Source organism: Mastomys coucha, unplaced genomic scaffold (assembly GCF_008632895.1).
Source record: "Mastomys coucha isolate ucsf_1 unplaced genomic scaffold, UCSF_Mcou_1 pScaffold12, whole genome shotgun sequence".
NCBI classification, from domain to species: Eukaryota; Metazoa; Chordata; class Mammalia; order Rodentia; family Muridae; genus Mastomys; species Mastomys coucha.
This window is the reverse complement of record NW_022196894.1, coordinates 18,338,329-18,354,952: the sequence shown is the minus strand read 5'-3', so window position 1 is coordinate 18,354,952 and position 16,624 is coordinate 18,338,329. Positions and strand designations below refer to the sequence as shown.

Here is a 16,624-nt window from a genome sequence, read left to right as displayed (position 1 = left end):
GTTAGTGGTTGCTTGTGCCTACACCAAGCTATGAAGTGCATCTTCCCAACATGGAAACGAACAACTCATCAGGCAGTCTTAAGAGGCACTTTATTGCATAGGATTTGGGACTGTAGCTCTCTTCTCTTCCATTATCCTATAGAGAGCTCCGAGCATATAGGAGGGGGTATGGAGTGGGAGGAGAGAGAAGAGAGCACAGGCAGGCACTTTCTGTGGTGGCAAGAATTCGGAGGGGTGTGTGTGTGAAGCAATGGAGGATAGCAGACACCAACTTATTCTTTCCTGGCACCAAGAAACTGGCCCTGGATGGCAGTGACTTTGTGTTGGGGGTCGCTAGCCAGAGCTGCAAGCAGCCTTACACATTCGAAGGGCTGTAACACAGCAAGTGTAGCTGCAGATTCTGGTCCCAGTGTCGAAGTAACAGAAAGAGCCCCCGGGCAGCCGCTTTAAGAGCTGTCAGATCCAGGCCATCTGGCAGGTGTTGGGCCCTCAGCCAGCAATCAGCTTTGGAAGCTGTCAGTTCCCACTCGCCAAAGGCAGCTGCACAGCGGTGTTCTAGCCACGCCAGGGCCACAGCCGTGGCCCAAGTGCGCCCTCGAAGATCAGAGCTGTTTTGCCTTTCCACTCCTTCTGAGGCCTCAGTATCTGAGCCTCTCCCACTGTCTACCTGTCCTGGACCTTCGGAGCCTGAGCTGGGGGACTGGCTGCAGGAGGCTGTGGCACTGTCACCCTGGCCGATACCAGGGCCCAAAAATGCCCAAGGAGATGAGGCCGAGGTGGGGCTGAGGCTGGCACGGTGTGCAGCAAAGGGCGAGGCTCGACACAGGCGGTCTTGAGGAATGCACACAGCAGCACAGAAGGGTTCATCCAGGCGGAAGGAGCCTGGCGCCTCTTGCAGTCGTACCTGAGGAGAGAAGAGGTGGGGGGAGAGGGAGCTGAGACAGAGCTCTGGCTCTAACGGTGCTACCCTCCACCTCCCCAGTCCTCACCAAAGGCAGGTAGTCATGGTTGCTGCCATCACTGCTGTTCTCATGAGTCTGGCCCTTATTGGAGCTGCAAAGTCTGCGGGGACGACCCAGGCTGAGCCTGGAAGAGGCTGGAGGCTGGTGGGGCAAGCCATGATGATCTCCAGTAGGAGATATGGGCTCCCCCAATGCTGACTTGGAGTTGTCATTTAGGTCCAGATCCCAGGCACCTGCAGAACAGCCTCCCTGATGTCCTACAGTAGGGTCACCCAGTACCAAAAGCCAGGTCCAAAGCCCACCTGTGCCCAGCCCACTGCATTTGCGCCATACCTTTAGAGTGGAATGCTGTGGACAGAGAAGTGGCAGCTAGATGGTCTTGAGAGGCAGACACGCCTGAGAGCTCAGCTGGATCTGCAAGAGTACAGGAGTCAGTCCCACTGGGTTGTCAGTGAGGTGAGAGTCACACCTTAGAGGTCATCCAAGAAGGACCATACCTGAACTCCACACCTGCAGGGCTCCAGGCAAGACCTCCCTAGTGGTAGCGTCTACAGCAACAGGACAAGTAAAGCAGGACGGGGCAGAGCTGACCTTGCTTGTCTGAATGGCTCTGAGCCAGGACCTTCTGGCTCTGCCTGTAAATTGAAGCAGTAGCAAGCTCAACTCTCACTATCTATAGAGTGCTGCATAAAAGATGCTGGAAAATGTGAGTCCCCTAACAAGCAGAGCAGAGGGTGTCTTGATCTCTGTTCCCTGCCATTGGGCTGCCAGGTTGGGCCTCAGTGGGAGAGGATATACCTAGTCCTGCTGGGACCAGATATCCCAGGGTGGGGTGGTACCCAAGGGGGGGCTTCCCCTTCTCTGAGTAGGGGAGGGGGTAATGGGAGAGGGAATTATAAGTGTGGGACTGGGAAGATAGGGTGGGCCATGAGCACTGGGATGTAAATTAAACAAACAAAATGCTGGAAACCAAACATGGTGACTTTAATCCCAGCACTCCAGAGGCCAAAGCAGGCCAGTATCTGTGAGTTCCAAGCCAGCCAAGACTACATGGCGATATACCCTGTCTCAAAAACAACTATAATGATTCCCACAGCTTCTCCTGTTCCCCTATAGACATAGTTGATAGTCATCTTTGGTCTAGAACCAAATTGTCCCAACTTTGACAAGAAATAGGCTGAACCCTCAACCTACAGTAGAACCAGAACCCCTTAGTAACCCAGAAATTTGGTGGTCTGGAGTGATCCTCCTGCCTCTGCTACCATAGTGTTGAGATAACAAGTGTACACTGTCACACCCACGCCTAGCTGTCTGTTTTTTCTTCTCGCTTTCTTTCTTCCTTCCTTTCTTTCTTTTTTGTATGATTTAAATGTAGGAAGCAGGTTGGTCACAGGCAAACTTTAGAGTATCCAAGGGTAGTGGGTGGCCCCTCCACAGGACTTCAGGGAGGCTCTTTATTTTTGACAGGGTCATACTATGTAACCTAGGTTGGCCCAGAGCTCTCAATCTTCTTGCCTTCGCCTACCAACTGCTAGAATTCCATGCATATGCCACCACAGCCAGCACCATATATACTGCCCACTACTCAATTTCAGCACTATCCAGAACTTTCTGCAGGTATGAAAATGTCATGTCTGCATCATCCAGCATGGTAGTCATTAACCACATGTGACTGTTGAATACTTGCAGTGTAGCTAGGGACAGTGTGGACTGAGGTTTTAACTTGTATTTTTAATAGTCTTGAACAGAAGGTTTATTTTCATGTTTCAGGCAGTTTACTACAAGATCATATTACCTTCCATTTTGGCTTCTAGGAAACTTCTCAATTTGAGGTCCTATGCTGGCAAGAATATATAACTTTAATGTGTATCTTATAGTATACCTTTATTTATACTTCCTTTATTTTCTTTTATCATTATTATTTTTATATGTGGGGGTATTTTGCCTACATGTATATGTCTTTGTACTACATATGTGCCTGGTGCCCACAGAAGCCAGAAGAGGGTGTTGGATCCCCTGGAATTGGAGTTACAGATAGTTGTGAGCTACCATGTGGGTGCTGGAATTGAGCCTGGGTCCTCTAGAAAAACAGTCCTTGCTCTTAACTACTGAGCCATCTCTCCAGCCTTGGTTTCCTTTGTTTTCACTCTTTTTCATTACTCTGCTAAATTTGTTACCTTGTCAGTTTGATGAGTCACCTCAAGTCCTTTGTGGCAAAGTAAGGAACAGGCTGATTTAACACATAGATATGCACCTTACCATTTTGTTTGAAGCCTTTGTGCCTGAGGTGTGTCTGTTACAAACTTACCCTGCTCAGCGGTGGTTTCAGCTCTTCCACGGAGAGCCAGCTGTTCATTGTCCTGGACCACAGAGGCTGCTGTCAGCCGGTGGAGTGCCTGATCCCACGCAGCTTCTTTCATCGGAAATGGTTGAGGCTGGGAGCCATCCCCAGGACCCCAGAGTTCTTCCAGCCCAACACCCACCTCCCAGCACATTGGCTGTTCCCCACACAGGGCCCGGATCACCACGTGACAACGTGGAGCCTGAGGAGGCAGAGGTTCTGCTGGAGGAGCTGATTCGCCATTGGGTGGCACAGCCTTGAATAAGAAAGACGGTTCCATCAACATATCCCAGTCCAAAGGGGCTGGGGAGAGCAGGTTTCCTGGGGAGAGATGTCAAGGGTATAGGCAACATGGTGCACTGTGGTCCACCTTCCCACAGCTTTGGTGTCAGAAACTCAGCTTCTCATCCAACCCTTACCTGAATCATCGAAGCCCTTACCCAGCTGTTGTCCTGGCTCAGGGCCTGAGCCATCTGGTATTGCATCTAGAGAGGGGTGCCGGGCTCTACCAGGGACTGGGTTTGCCCTGCCCGAGGGAGATGAGAGACTTCGACCAGCCAGAGCTGCTCTTTGCCTACGGCCCAGCACCTCAGCGCTCACGGCTCCCACCTGCATGTGAGAGATGGGAGGTCACTGGTCAAGGAATGCTGTTTCTAGCCACCATAGATTTGTAGCTACCCATAATTCCTGTCATCTCATTATATTTCCCATTTCAGGTTGTTTCCTTTTTCTTTCTTTTTTTTTAAGATTTATTTTATTTAGTTTATGTGTATGAGTACATGAGTACACTGTAGCTGTACAGATGGCCATGAGCTATCATGTGTGTGGCTTCTGGGAATTGAACTCGCTCCGGCGTAATACACTGTCGTCCAATGTCATTACGGGTGGCTGTGAGCCACCATGTGGTTGCTAGGATCCGAACTCTGGACCTTTGGAAGAGCAGTCAGTGCTCTTACCCGCTGAGCCATCTCGCCAGCCCCAGGTTATTTCTTGACTCTTTCTTTAATCTTCATAGTCTTTTAACTTGCTTATTCTTCCTGACATACCATACTTTCCTAACAGTCATTCTGGCTGAGCACCCATAATACCATGCACCCATAATACCATGCCTCTGTGTTCATTATTGGTTGTGACATCATATATGTGTGTGTGTGTGTATGTGTGTGTGTGTGTGTGTATGTATATATAAATATATACATATATACACACATATATATGTATATACATACATACATACATACATATACATATATGTGATAAAATATACCCACCTATTTCTCTAGCTAGACTTAATAGTAAACATTGCACACAGCATGTGGTAGATAAATGTTTGCTGGATACATGATGGATGAAAGAGTACTAGGTCTCACCTTGAATGGAGATGGTGGGGGTACAGGCAGGGGGCAGGAACGGGAACCTGCAGGTTCTACCCAGGCCAGGCTTCGGCAGCCCTGCTGAGAAGGGGGATCCAGGGGAAGGCTACCATTGGGGGAGCCAGGGCCTTGGGAGCCTGGGGACTCGCTGCTGCAGGTGGAGCCTGGGCCTGGCTCAGGGCTGGCAGAGCAGTGGGTAAGCACATACTGCTCCCGGATGTATGAGGACTGGAAGATGCGCCGCCATATAGCTGTGTCGGATGAGGGATTAGGTCCAGGGTCCGTGACCGGGTCTGTCAGAGCTTCCATACCTGCTGGAAAGCAGGAGAATGGGCCCAGCCCTGACCCTTTCCCTTGCCATCTCCTGCCCGGCTACAAACACACCAGGGCACTCACTCTGCTCTGAGTCTCCTACAGCCCACGGGCTGGACAGCTCTGCTGACACAGTGCCTGTTCCCAGTGGCTCGGTGGTGTGCGTTGGCTCAGTGCCAGGGCTGGTGACAGACAAGACTTCCTCTGGAGATGGGAAGACTGAGCCGCCCAAGCTCTGCCAACCAGGCTCTTGGCCCTGGGGAAAAAGGTATTGAGGAAAAAGTATGCTAATTTTATAATAATTTTTTGCAAGCATAATTTAAAGATGGGTTGTAGAAAATGAAAGCTGATAATCCAGAAGTGGAAAACCAGTAAGAAATAAGGGTCAACAAAGTGGCTCAGTGGCTAAAGGCACTTGCTGTGCAAACCTGCCCTCTCGTGTTTGAACCCTGGAACCCATGTAAAGTAGAAAGGCAGACTGGAGTGTACAAAGTTGTCCTCTGACCTCCACATGTATGTTATGTGGCATGCACTCCCACACACTCAGTTAAGTAAAAATGCATTAGTGTGTGTGCGTGTGTATGTGAGAGCCATAGCTCATTTGTGGAGGTCAGGGGACAACTTGCAGGAGTGGGTTCTCTCCTATCATGTGAGTCCTGGGGATTGAACTCAAATCATCAGGCTTGGATGCAAGCACCTTAACACACTGAGCCATCCCCTGAGCCTAAATAGCTTTTTAAAAATTAAAAATATGAGCTGGGCGGTGGTGGCGCACGCCTTTAATCCCAGCACTTGGGAGGCAGAGGCAGGCGGATTTCTGAGTTCGAGGCCAGCCTGGTCTACAGAGTGAGTTCCAGAACAGCCAGGGCTACACAGAGAAACCTTGTCTCGAAAAACCAAAAAATAAATAAATAAATAAATAAAAATAAATAAAAATATGTTGTAAGATTGTATCTCCTAAAAAGGACAGGAAAGCCAAATCCATGATACTTCAACATGGCTGCCTAAACAAGGCCAGAGCATTGACAATACCTATTACCAATTCTGCTAATGTAGAGGGAGATGTCACACCAGTCCCCACTCTTAGACAAAGAACTACAGGCAACTAATGACTGCGGAGAGAAGACAGAATTAGCCTCTCCCAGGGATGAGCTCCTAATTGTTTATTCAATACAAAACAGTCAGCCCTGAAATCATATACACACAAGTAACATGTAACAATAATAAAGAGAGGCCATCAATGTGAGGAGTAAGGGGGAACATGGGAGGGATTGGAGAGAAGAACTTGAAAGGGAGAAGTGATGTAATTATATCTTTTTTTTTTTGGTTTTTTGAGACAGGACTTCTCTGTGTAGCCCTGGCTGTCCTGGAACTCACCCTGTCTCAAAAAACCAAAAACCAAAAATAATAATAATAATAATAATAATAATAATTTTTAATGTTTATTTAAAAAAATTTTTTTCCCCAAGACAGGGTTTCCTCTGTGTAGCCCTGGCTGTCCTGGAACTCACTCTCTAGACCAGGCTGGCCTCAAACTCAGAAATCCGCCTGCCTCTGCCTCCCAAGTGCTAGGATTAAAGGCGTGTGCCACCACTGCCTGGCTTATTTTTAAAATTTTGAAGAGAAAACAAGAGGCTGGAGAGTTGGCTCAGTGTTTAAGAGCAATTATTGGTCTTATAGAGGACCCAGGTTCAATTCCCAGCACCCACATGTGGCTGGCTCACAACGGTCTATAACCCCAATCCCAGGGGAATCAACACCATTTTCTGACCTCCACAGGCACAGGCTCACACAAGGAGCAAATGCATAGATGCAGGAAAACCATTCATACACAAAAAATCTAAAAAGTAAGAAGAAGCCAGCATGTTAACCTTGAGGGAAGTAAAGCTGCTATAAAGCTCTGCTTCACATTTGCCCCTGAGCTTTCTGACTACCTGGCAAAAGACAAACTCTGCTATGTGGCCCTCAGAGGCCAAAAAGGGGGTAGTTTTGCATAGTTCCTCTAGAGAGAGACTTTCACAAAAAATAACAGCTAGATCTCAAAGCACTTCTATCCTGTCAAGTTCTCTTCACAGCAACTATGACATCATTCCTATGACATCATTTATGGCTGGAAAGCTGGCTCAGAGGTTGAGAGGTTTCCACAGAAGTCCCAGGTTTGGTTTCCAGCACCCATATGATAGCTCACAACCATCTGTGACTCCAGTTCCAGGAGATCACATGCCTTCCTTTGACCTCCAAGGGCACCGAGAATACACAGGGTACACATCATGCAGACAAACCAGAGTTATGGATAGCTGTGAGTCATCAGGTGGGTGCTAGGAACCAAACCTGGGACCTCTATAGGAGCAAGTGCTCTGAACTGTTGAGCCATCTCTCCAGCCAAGATGGTGCTTTCTATCAGGGGCTGTGTAAAGTAGGTTTAGGTTTAGGTGTTGTCCATCAAGCCTGACAATTTAAGTTCAAGCCTCACGACCCACATGATAGGTGAAAAGAACCAACTCCCACAAGTTGTCCTCTGACTTCCACATTACATACCAGTGGGAGCACACATATGTACACACACACACACACACACACACACACACACACACAAGTAAATGTAATTTTTAAAAATTCTAAAAGAAAACCAAGTGCAAATGCTTTATAGGACAACCCCTCTCTGGGAGGATCCCAGGGCACTCTCTATGGGGTTTTAGGGGCCTATAGGATTCTTAGCAAAGACAGGGAACAGTTGAGATACAGGGACTTCAGCCCTCCAGGCCCACCTGGCACACCCCAGCCCAGTCCTACCCCTAGAGCATGGGACCGGAAGCCATCCACTCTGAAAAGTGAGCAGTAGCCAAGCAGCTGGTCCCCAGGGTAGAGTGCTGGGATCTCCCGGGGCGTCAGCAGGGCCTCCACAGCATCAGGCACAAACCAGTCCACGGAGATGTCACTCAAAGCAGGTTCCAGGGCCTTCCGAAGAGCCTGTACCAGCTGCAAGGAGTGCCGAAGAACATGGGGTTGGGGGTGGGGGAAAGAGATGGGGCTGCCCTTCCCCCAGGGTCCTCTGCCCAGGCCTGCGCTGGTAGGGAGCATAATCAGGCTAGGGTCAGGAGGAGTTGGGGTATGCTCAAGCAAAGGAACTGTGGACTCAGTCCTCAAGGCCCGGTCTTTCTCCTGGCCTGAGCTTTGTCACATGGTTGGGACAAGAGTTGAAGATGAGGCTCTTTTCAGGTCCTAACAGTAAGACCCAGGGGGCTGGCCTGAGGCTGGATCTCCAGCCTTCCACAGCCTCACTCCCAGGGGCATCAACAGCTGTCTGGTTGGTTTCTCAGGGTGAGAGAGACCGACCGGACTAGAAAGTTCTGGTGAGAGGGCTAAGATCATAGGACCTGACCAGGCTTCCTTTCAGATTTTGCGTATGACTCTGGAGAGAGACCTCCAGGAGTAGGTAATCGAGCATAGGCTCACACTCACCTTAGGCTGAAGTCTCTCCCCAGGCCTCAGGAAGTAAGCCTGCCCTCTGCTGAGGACAGACAAGTCATGGAGCAGCTGGTGGCAGGCAGGTGCCAATGCAAAGGAGAAGCACCTAGCAGGGAAGGGAAGCAGCTGTTACACTCAGGAGTATCTTGGGGCTCTCAGTCTTAGCTAGTTACATCTGCCCATTCTATACCTGGCTGCCCCTCTGTGCCACCTCATGAACTCCAGGGCTTGGTGAGTAGTGGCAGCCGTTGGTGAGGCAGCAGTGATCAGGAACAGCTGTCGAGGGTGGGCCCTGTGCTGGGGTTGCCCTAAGGCCCAATCCAATACAGCCAGCATATCAGGGGGACCACTCACAGTCTGAAGGGTCTCGATGCTCTCGCAGATCAGCTGCACAGTATCCTGGAGACAGAAGCCTTAAGCTGGGCTGGGCTGGGCTGAAACATCTCCACAGAGCCCCCAAAGCCTGACCCATACTCACATCACTGCAAGGCCGGCTCTCTGGGAAAAGTGGCTGTACCAATGTCCCAAATATGGCTAGGTTGACTAGCGTCTGAGCTGGGAGGGATTTTACAGCCAAAACAATGGCATCCTGGAGAGAGCCCGAATGGAAAAAAAAAAAAAACATGAGAAGCCCCACTGGCACTGGTAGAGAACAAGGAACACCAGATTGTTTATCTTCTCCAGACTGCAGTTAAACAGGGGGCTGGCTGAGGTAACCAGAGAAGCCTGGAGCATATGAGGAAGTGGGTCTTTGGGAACATACGGGAGCCTTGAAGTATGTGAGAGACATTTGGGTGTGGGACTCTCTGGAGGAATGTGTGTGTGTGTGTGTGTGTGTGTGTGTGTGTGTGTGTGTGTGTGTGAAGTTTTCATCTCTGTGTCTGGCTTACAGAGTATAACTCTGTAAGAAAAGACAGACTCTTTGGCACCAGAGATAGTGGCACGCACCTTTAATCCCAGCACTTGGGAGACAGAGGCAGGTGAGTTCAAGACCAACCTGGTCTACATAGTGAGTTCCAGGACAGCCAAGGCTATATAGACAGACCTTAGTGCAATGAATCAAAAAGAGTAGCTCTTGGAGTCTGGGAGAGGCATATGTGTTTATGAAAGAGACAGAGGTCCATGTGCTCCCTTTCTGGTAGATAGTATGTTAAGCAACAAGGTAACTCCTGACCTCAAAAGGCTGCCTCAGCCTACCTCAGCTGCTGCCAACCTCGCCTCCCATGCCTAGGATAGCCACACATTGAGCCCCACATGCCTTGTGTCCTGCACCACTGCCATCTAACAGGAAGAAGAGCTCTCGGGTAGCTGCATTCAGGTGTCCAGGCTTGGAGCTCAGGTCTGGGCAGAAGTTCAGCACCAGCACAGGATTCAGCAAGATGTCCTTATGGAACCGTCGCTGCAGGAACCACACCTGAGCACAGGAGCCTGAGTTACCTGAGCCAGGGCCAGGGCAGCTCTGTCCAGGTGGGGCAGAGGGACCAAGCCTTGGGGCCTTTTTCTTAGAGGAGGCTCTTATTTGAATGACAGCGTGGCTGTTGTCTACCTCCATAAGACCCCCCTCCACCCTTAAAGACCTATCTCAGAGGGATTCAGGCAGGGCTGTCTGGGACTGTGGATGTTCTCTGTGATAGTGGAGGCGCCTACTGAGAGAGCAGACTGAGAGCAGAGGCCCCTCATCCTGACACGGTCCATCTCCCTGTTTCTTTTTGTTTTTATTCTTTTTTTGGTTTTTCGAGACAGGGTTTCTTTGTATAGCCCTAGCTGTCCTGGAACTTACTCTGTAGACCAGGCTGGTCTTGAACTCAGAAATCTACCTGTCTCTGCCTCCCAAGTGCTGGGATTAAAGGCGTGCACCACTACCGCCCTGGCTTCTGTTTCTTACATACAGTTTCGGCCAGCACCAAAGCTTGGCCTTACATAGCCATACCTGCCGTTCCCCATCACTGTCTCTTTGCTGCAACCTCTGGAAGTCATGGCGGGCCCTCACTTGGGCCTCATATTCTGCTGAACTCAAACTGCCAGCCTCCAGCATCAAGTGTGGCTGATGGGGCTCTGAAAAAAAGAGGCACAACCCTGTCAGGCAGTCCTTGCCCCTGAGCCCCAGTCTGGACTGCCCAGCCCTTCTGTCTGCATACGACTCCAGCATCCTCCAAGATGACTCGAGGTCCTGACCTGTCACTGAACACTCTTCCATGTCATTCCTAAGCATATCAGAGCTGGCCTACTGTGTGCCCCATCTCTCACCACTGGGGTACAAGAGGATCTCCAAGGCCCGATCACACTGGTGGCCCTCTGCCAAGGTGACACAGATAGTTGCTGCAGAGCTGGCATGAGGGAGGGCATCTGCACGAAGAGCATGAGAGGGGCTCTCCAGGCCTGAGGAACAGAGGTAAAGAGGGGTCAAAGTCACTTTACTTCAGGCCTCAAGAGCACAGGTACCGGCTTTCCAGTTAACAGTGGCTGTGGGCAGGGATTATGGCTTATTTAGCTGAGTGCTCAGAGTCTTATCTTATATAGACTTATATAAGGCTTATACAGGCTTATACAGACAAGGAAGCACTTATCTACTTAAAGGGGCTAGAGTGTGGTGAGTTCCCAGTTCTGTGCTGGAGCTGGTCAGAAGGTTACATACTCAATTAGCATCCTCCTCCTGCCTCTTGCACAAGGAAAATCTACTCCTTTACTTGGACCAGTACCACTGTATCTCTCTTGATACTGATGAATGGAGTAGTATATAAATTAATTACATTGTTGAAACTAGTGTGGAAACCAGTCTGGCATAGGCAGTGGAGGCAGAGGGGTCGGGAGTGCAAGGTTATCCTTGGTTATATAACGAGTTTGAGGCCAGCCTGGACTATATGAGACTCTGTCTCAGACACACAAGCAAACAGGCTAAACCAAAAACTACTAATTAGCGGTTCCTAAGACAGGCAGCTGTCTACTTTTTACGCCTGTTCTCTCACCTATGAGCTGCGAATTATTTCCCAGTCTGACAACAATGCTAGGGTGGCTAGGTTAGACCAGATAGCCCACCTGCCAACAGACATGGTCCCGTCACTAGCATCTCGAAAGAGAAGGTATACGGAGCAGGACAGCGGGCAGGGCCTGAGAACACGTCCGGAGGGGTGGTTGGTTGCTCCCAGGTCAACCTTTCCTCCTCAGGGCTGCCTACCCCGAAGCAGCTGGTGGGGCTAGAAGGGAGCATGAGGAGGGCTGTTAGGCTACTGGGAAGGTCACTAGCCTTTCTGGCTGACTGGCCCCCACCCTTCTTCACTCAGCCCAGCCCCTGGGGCCCCCTCACCCGCACTAGACCCAGAGAACTTGAGGGAGGGATGAAGAGAATCACCATAGGCCCAACCTGTCGTCACAGAGCCCCGGAGACCTGGGGGACCCTGGCAGGTTTGGCTGGGCCAGTGGGGTGAACACAGTGGGCAGGGCCACATGCATCACCCCATCAGGCCTCGAGGGCAACTCCCGGCTGCTGCACAGGGTCACTGTCATGGTACCAGCTGCAGCCACAAGGCCGGTGGGCAACACCAGTGTGGACCGGGCTTGGGCCAGATCCAAGACAAGATGACCTATGGTAAGTAAGAAGAGGTTTCAGAGAGCACTAGAAGGGGATGGGGGAAGGATATCGGTAGGGGTGGGTGGAAACTGAGGCACAAGGCCAGCCAGGCAAAGCAGGACTTTGTAGTGGACAAGGCACATGAGGCAGGATGACACATGAGGTGAACGATGGTGGGAATGTCACTCAGGTTGATAGAAGGAACGGGCTGTCAATAGGCAAAGAGCACAATGAAATAACGATGAATGGAGGACTAAAGAGAAGGGGCGCATCCACTCCTAAGATCCTGGAAGTCCCATTCTTCTCCTGTCAACCTCTTCCTGTTCAACCTCAGTTTGAAATAACCCTAAAGAGTGTCTCTTGTGGACTGGTACCTCCCTCTAGACTAGGACCTGATACGTTCACAAAGTCTCTGCTCCTGAAGGGTGGAGGACTCCCCAGTGCTCACTTAGGGTGGCTCCTGGGTTCTAACTTCTCAAAGAGGTTAAGGGTAGCAGTGTGCTTAGAAGCAGGCTGGAGGACACAAAACAGCATTCACATGCAAAGCACCAGCTCTGTTCAGGATGTGGCCTTCTTTGGGGAGATGGGAGTGGGATAGGGAGTGGGGGTGTATTTTAAAAGATTTGCCACTGCTGTTGGATGTGACTACACAGTCTGGCCGCAGTTCACCTTTACAGCCATGTTTTTGCTTTATCTAAGGATCATTTGTTCATCTTTTCCAGAAATACTTGCTAAACAAGATAAAGGAAGAAAAAGATAAAAGGAAAGGAGGAAGATATGAAATTAAAAATCCAGCACTTGGGAGGCAGAGGCACACAGATCTCTCTGACAGCTGGAGGCCAGCCTGATTTACAGAGCAGGTTCCAGGGCTACACAGAGAAACCCTGTTGTGTTTTATAAAAAGACCAGGATGTTTTGTGGAACCAGGTATAGTGAGGTGGGAGGGATGCCTCGACAAGTCCATGCTGAGGCATCCCTTCTCCCTAAGGTACCAGCCATAGAATGGTTATAGTGTAGAATAGTTTATTTAGGGCATGGGAAGGGGAGTTGAGGAGGGAGGAGAGAGAGACAGAGAGAGAGACAGAGACAGAGACAGAGACAGAGGGAGGGAGAGAGAGAGACAAAGAGGGAGACAGAAAGGGGGGAGGAGGGGAGAGAGAGAAACTGGTATGGTGGCTTTCGCCTTTAATTCTAGTAGTTGGGAGGCAGTCAGGCAGATCTCTTGAGAGTTTGAGGCCAGCCTGTCCTGACAGTGAGAAGAACAGAGTCAGGTTTTGAGTCTCAGCTCTGTTGTGATTTCTTTCTGTCTTTCTTCCTTTCTTCTTCTTCTTCTTTTTTTTTTTTTTTTTTTTTGAGACAGGGTTTCTCTGTGTAGCCCTGGCTGTCCTGGAACTCACTCTGTAGACCAGGCTGGCCTCAAACTCAGAAATCCGCCTGCCTCTGCCTCCCAAGTGCTGGGATTAAAGGCGTGCGCCACCACTGCCCAGCAAGCTCTGTGACTTCTAATTGTGTCATTTGACAATCCTCTTGGGAACCCTTCATTTCCTCACCCATAAAATGGAGAACATAATTATATCTCAAAGATTATGGTGAAGAATAAATGAATAACTAATGCAAAACACCCAAAATGTAAGGACCATGGCCATTGCTTTTGCTCCCAATAAGAGGCTGAAGGAAGCAGAGCACACTCTGTGCTCTTTGTATATAGGATATACAGGTGTGGTAAGCTGAAGCCCACTTGGAGTCCTGTGTATACATCATGGTGTTTACACCATGGCCCCCTAATCTCCCTTCACCAATTCCCACTCTTCAGGTTAAATGCTAGTTCCTCTTTCTGGAACATTCCTGGGGCTAGAGTGCAGACCTTATTCTTGCTTCAACCTGTCTGTTAGGCTTAGTCCAATTCTCCACATCGTTGGATTCTGTCCTTTTTCTTACCTGATAGTCGTATGGGCAAGAATCAAATGCGTATATAAATAAATACACAAATAAATAGGATGCAAACCACAGAACACAGACAGCACAGGGTAGGACTTCCATATCCTCCAGCACTCACTGGGTCCTTTTGTCCCAGGTTCTATGCTAAATGACCTAGAAATGACCAAAGCACAGCCCCAAGCTCAGGAGCCAATGTTTCAGGAGAGATGGACAAGCAGATACAGTGACATTTATTCTCCCTCTTAAGTGCTTCTGGCTGGGGAACAAGGGAGGAAGGGCACAATCAATTATTTGTGGAGGATAAGGGAGAATTTCATAAGGAGAAGCATTTGAGTAACTCTCAGAGAACAAGCATTAACACATTAGTTAGAACCAGCGGATGGTAGAGCAAGGCAGTAAAAAAAGGAGCTGTTAGCAAGGAGTGAGAACCTGGGCTGTTAAATAGCACGGTGGATTTGATTCTGGAGCTAGTCAGTTCACAGGTTCCCGGGGGACTCGGCTCATGTGTGTAGCCTAAGAGGTACAGGACTGAGAAACGCTTCCTTGGGGAGGAGTGCTATCCGCCTCATCCTAAAGAGACTATGGCCATCTGGACAGTAGGAGTCTGATACCCTGTAAGCTACTTTGTGCCTGTTGTGTCTGCCTAGCTGAGAACCTCAGACTCGGCCTGGGCCACATTCTTTCAGTACCAGATCCAGGTCTGATGCCCAGTCCGTGACTGCTGGATAAAGGGATGATCAATGGATGGAAAATAAAATCAGTGTCTGGAATAAGAAAGAAGGCTGGCGGTGTTAGCGGGAGGCACGAGGGTGCAAGAACCTGAGCTGTGGCTGGCATTCGAGGGCACAGGCTCGGGCTCAGAGCTTACCCTGTGCGCAGCGGCGGGGAGTAGAGGTCCCTAGTCCCGGGCCCAGAGCGCGACAGCAGGCGGCCTGCGATCGGCGCCGACTATGCAGCTGGAAGGAGACGCGTCGTCCGGCCGCCTCGGCCTCGAAGCCAGATACCACCTCAGCCTCAGCCAGAGGGTACACGAACACGCCTGCGGGCAGGAACAGGCAGACCTGCTCTCGAACCCCCCCCCCCCCCCCCCCCCCCCCCCCCCCCGCATTTGCTACCTCCCCGCGCCCGCACCAGGTCTCACCGTCCACAGGCTGGGGCTGCGGGTTGTGGTAGGTGAGCCGGGCACGCAGGCTGAGGCAGGGTCCCTTGGCATAGGCCCGGACGCAGGAGTCGGTGAGTGGCAGCGGCGTCCAGCTGGTGGGGCAGTATAGGCCGGGCATGGTGCCCACCCTGCGTGAACAGGGGCTGGATGAGGGGCGCCCCGCTCCAGCGTCATGAAAGCTAGCTGTGCTACCCAACCCTAAATCGGGAACCTAGGGATGAAAGCTAGCAGAGGGAGCAAGGCTGAGTCGATAGACCCCTCCACCCCAAAGCCGTAGCCTCCAGGTAGACAGGTGGCGGAGCAGATAAGAAGAGAGGTGTGTGTGTGTGTGTGTGTGTGTGTGTGTGTGTGTGTGTGTGTGTGAGTGTGTGTGTGTGTGTGTGTGTGTGTGTGTGCGCGCGCGCGCGCGCAAGGATGGCAAGATGGGCATCCTCGCCCGTTACCTGGGTAGCAGGAGCAGAGAGCAGCTCTCCGCAACGGAGGAGTGGAGGGTTAATGGTTAACCCTCCAGTCCAGGCGTCCGCCAGTCCCGCTGCGGGTTGTGAGCCGAGGGGTGGGTGTCCACAGCTGTTCCTGCGCCTTCTCGGGGCCTCACCGTCGCCCCCGTACCTGCCCCCTGCCTCCTGGCTCTCCACGGTTGCCAGCTGTCGGAAGTGGAGCTTATGGAGAGATGGGAGATACTCTGGGTGGAAAGCAAAGGTTTAAAGGGCCAGCATTGCCCCAGGCGCCCCTAGCTCGCAAGGATCCCCAGGGACAGGGTGAGGTCGGGAGCTGAAAGGGCTGCAGTCTTTATCTCTCCTTGCCTTTCGTGACTGGAGTACTGAGAGAGGCTGTAGACCAGCTTGAAAGGTCGCAGTAGGAAGAACTAGAAAGGGACGGGAAAACGCGTCTCGGGAGGTCAGATGTGCAGAGGTGTCGCGGCAGCGGGAGTCCATGTGATCTGTCTAGAGAGGCTCTCCCGGCCCTGGCTGGCCCGAAACTAGGTAGCCACAGGGGATGCTGGGGGGGGGTCTTGGGATCGCCCCCTCCCTTTGGGCAGCCCAAGCCTCACCGTCACTTCTTGGTGGAGTTGTGGGGCGTCGCGACCAGACAAGAGTGGGTGATGCTTCCTCTGAGCTCCAGACTGCCCTTGTTCCTGCACCTGCGCGATCCACCTCGGAACTACGGCAGAGATCCTGTGAGCCGGGAGAGGGGCGCCGGCCGGGCTGCTGGCTGCTAGTCCCGCCCGGGTTCTAAGAGGCCGCCCCTCCAGCCCGCCTCTGCCCCGCCCGCCACTGCGGAGGGGGCTGCGGCTCCGCTCCTTCGGGCACCGTACCGCCTCCGCGTGTCAGCTCAGGCCCGCAGAGCCAGTCGAGAGTCCGCAGTGCAGAGAGCCGGCACCCCAGCCACTGCACGACCCCCACCAACGGCACAATGAGGCCTCTGAGCACCCGCTCTCCATCCTTCTGGAGGTAAGGAGTTTCGTGAGCAAAGCAGGGCGGCCGAGTCTGCAAACACATC

General features: G+C 51.4%; 1 protein-coding gene and 1 long non-coding RNA gene across 10 annotated transcripts in view; one reads left to right on the top strand and one right to left on the bottom strand.

Moving 5' to 3' along the window:
- Positions 1-72: 72 nt before the first annotated feature.
- On the bottom strand, positions 73-16,394 carry Vwa5b2 (von Willebrand factor A domain containing 5B2). 9 transcript variants are annotated; one of them, XM_031363430.1, is made up of 21 exons: positions 16,176-16,394; positions 15,568-15,989; positions 15,104-15,252; positions 14,831-15,001; positions 11,806-12,037; positions 11,493-11,650; positions 10,704-10,835; positions 10,387-10,511; positions 9,715-9,870; positions 8,935-9,045; positions 8,647-8,855; positions 8,451-8,562; positions 7,782-7,967; positions 5,073-5,244; positions 4,674-4,990; positions 3,723-3,912; positions 3,271-3,624; positions 1,460-1,597; positions 1,296-1,376; positions 990-1,195; positions 73-904 (listed from the first exon to the last, which is right to left on the bottom strand). In XM_031363430.1, the coding sequence occupies exons 3-21, from the start codon at positions 15,240-15,242 to the stop codon at positions 356-358; spliced, it is 3,738 nt and encodes a 1,245-aa protein (XP_031219290.1). In that variant the 5' UTR covers positions 15,243-15,252; positions 15,568-15,989; positions 16,176-16,394; the 3' UTR covers positions 73-355. The 9 variants fall into 9 exon arrangements, 8 of the variants coding, with proteins under 8 accessions (XP_031219290.1, XP_031219292.1, XP_031219293.1 ...); XM_031363432.1 differs by having other exon boundaries at positions 15,568-15,783; XM_031363433.1 differs by lacking the exon at positions 16,176-16,394 and having other exon boundaries at positions 4,674-4,987; positions 15,568-16,122.
- Positions 16,395-16,450: 56 nt separating this feature from the next.
- The window catches only part of LOC116085726, a 6,050-nt gene continuing 5,876 nt past the window's right edge, over positions 16,451-16,624 (top strand). Inside the window, exon 1 of the long non-coding RNA XR_004116695.1 lies at positions 16,451-16,575. This is a non-coding gene — a long non-coding RNA (uncharacterized LOC116085726). The remainder of the gene's footprint in view (positions 16,576-16,624) is intronic.

What these genes read in the sequence shown, in the direction of transcription:
- Vwa5b2 (XM_031363438.1), bottom strand. Translation starts at nt 15,242, where the DNA reads ATGCCCGGCCTATACTGCCCCACCAGCTGGACGCCGCTGCCACTCACC. An exon ending in GGGACCATGTCTGTTGGCAG is followed by an intron (nt 10,836 to 11,492) that starts GTGGGCTATCTG and finishes TCTGTTCCTCAG; the next exon opens with GCCTGGAGAGCCCCTCTCAT. An exon ending in TAAGGGCTTCGATGATTCAG is followed by an intron (nt 3,625 to 3,722) that starts GTAAGGGTTGGA and finishes ATCTCTCCCCAG; the next exon opens with GAAACCTGCTCTCCCCAGCC.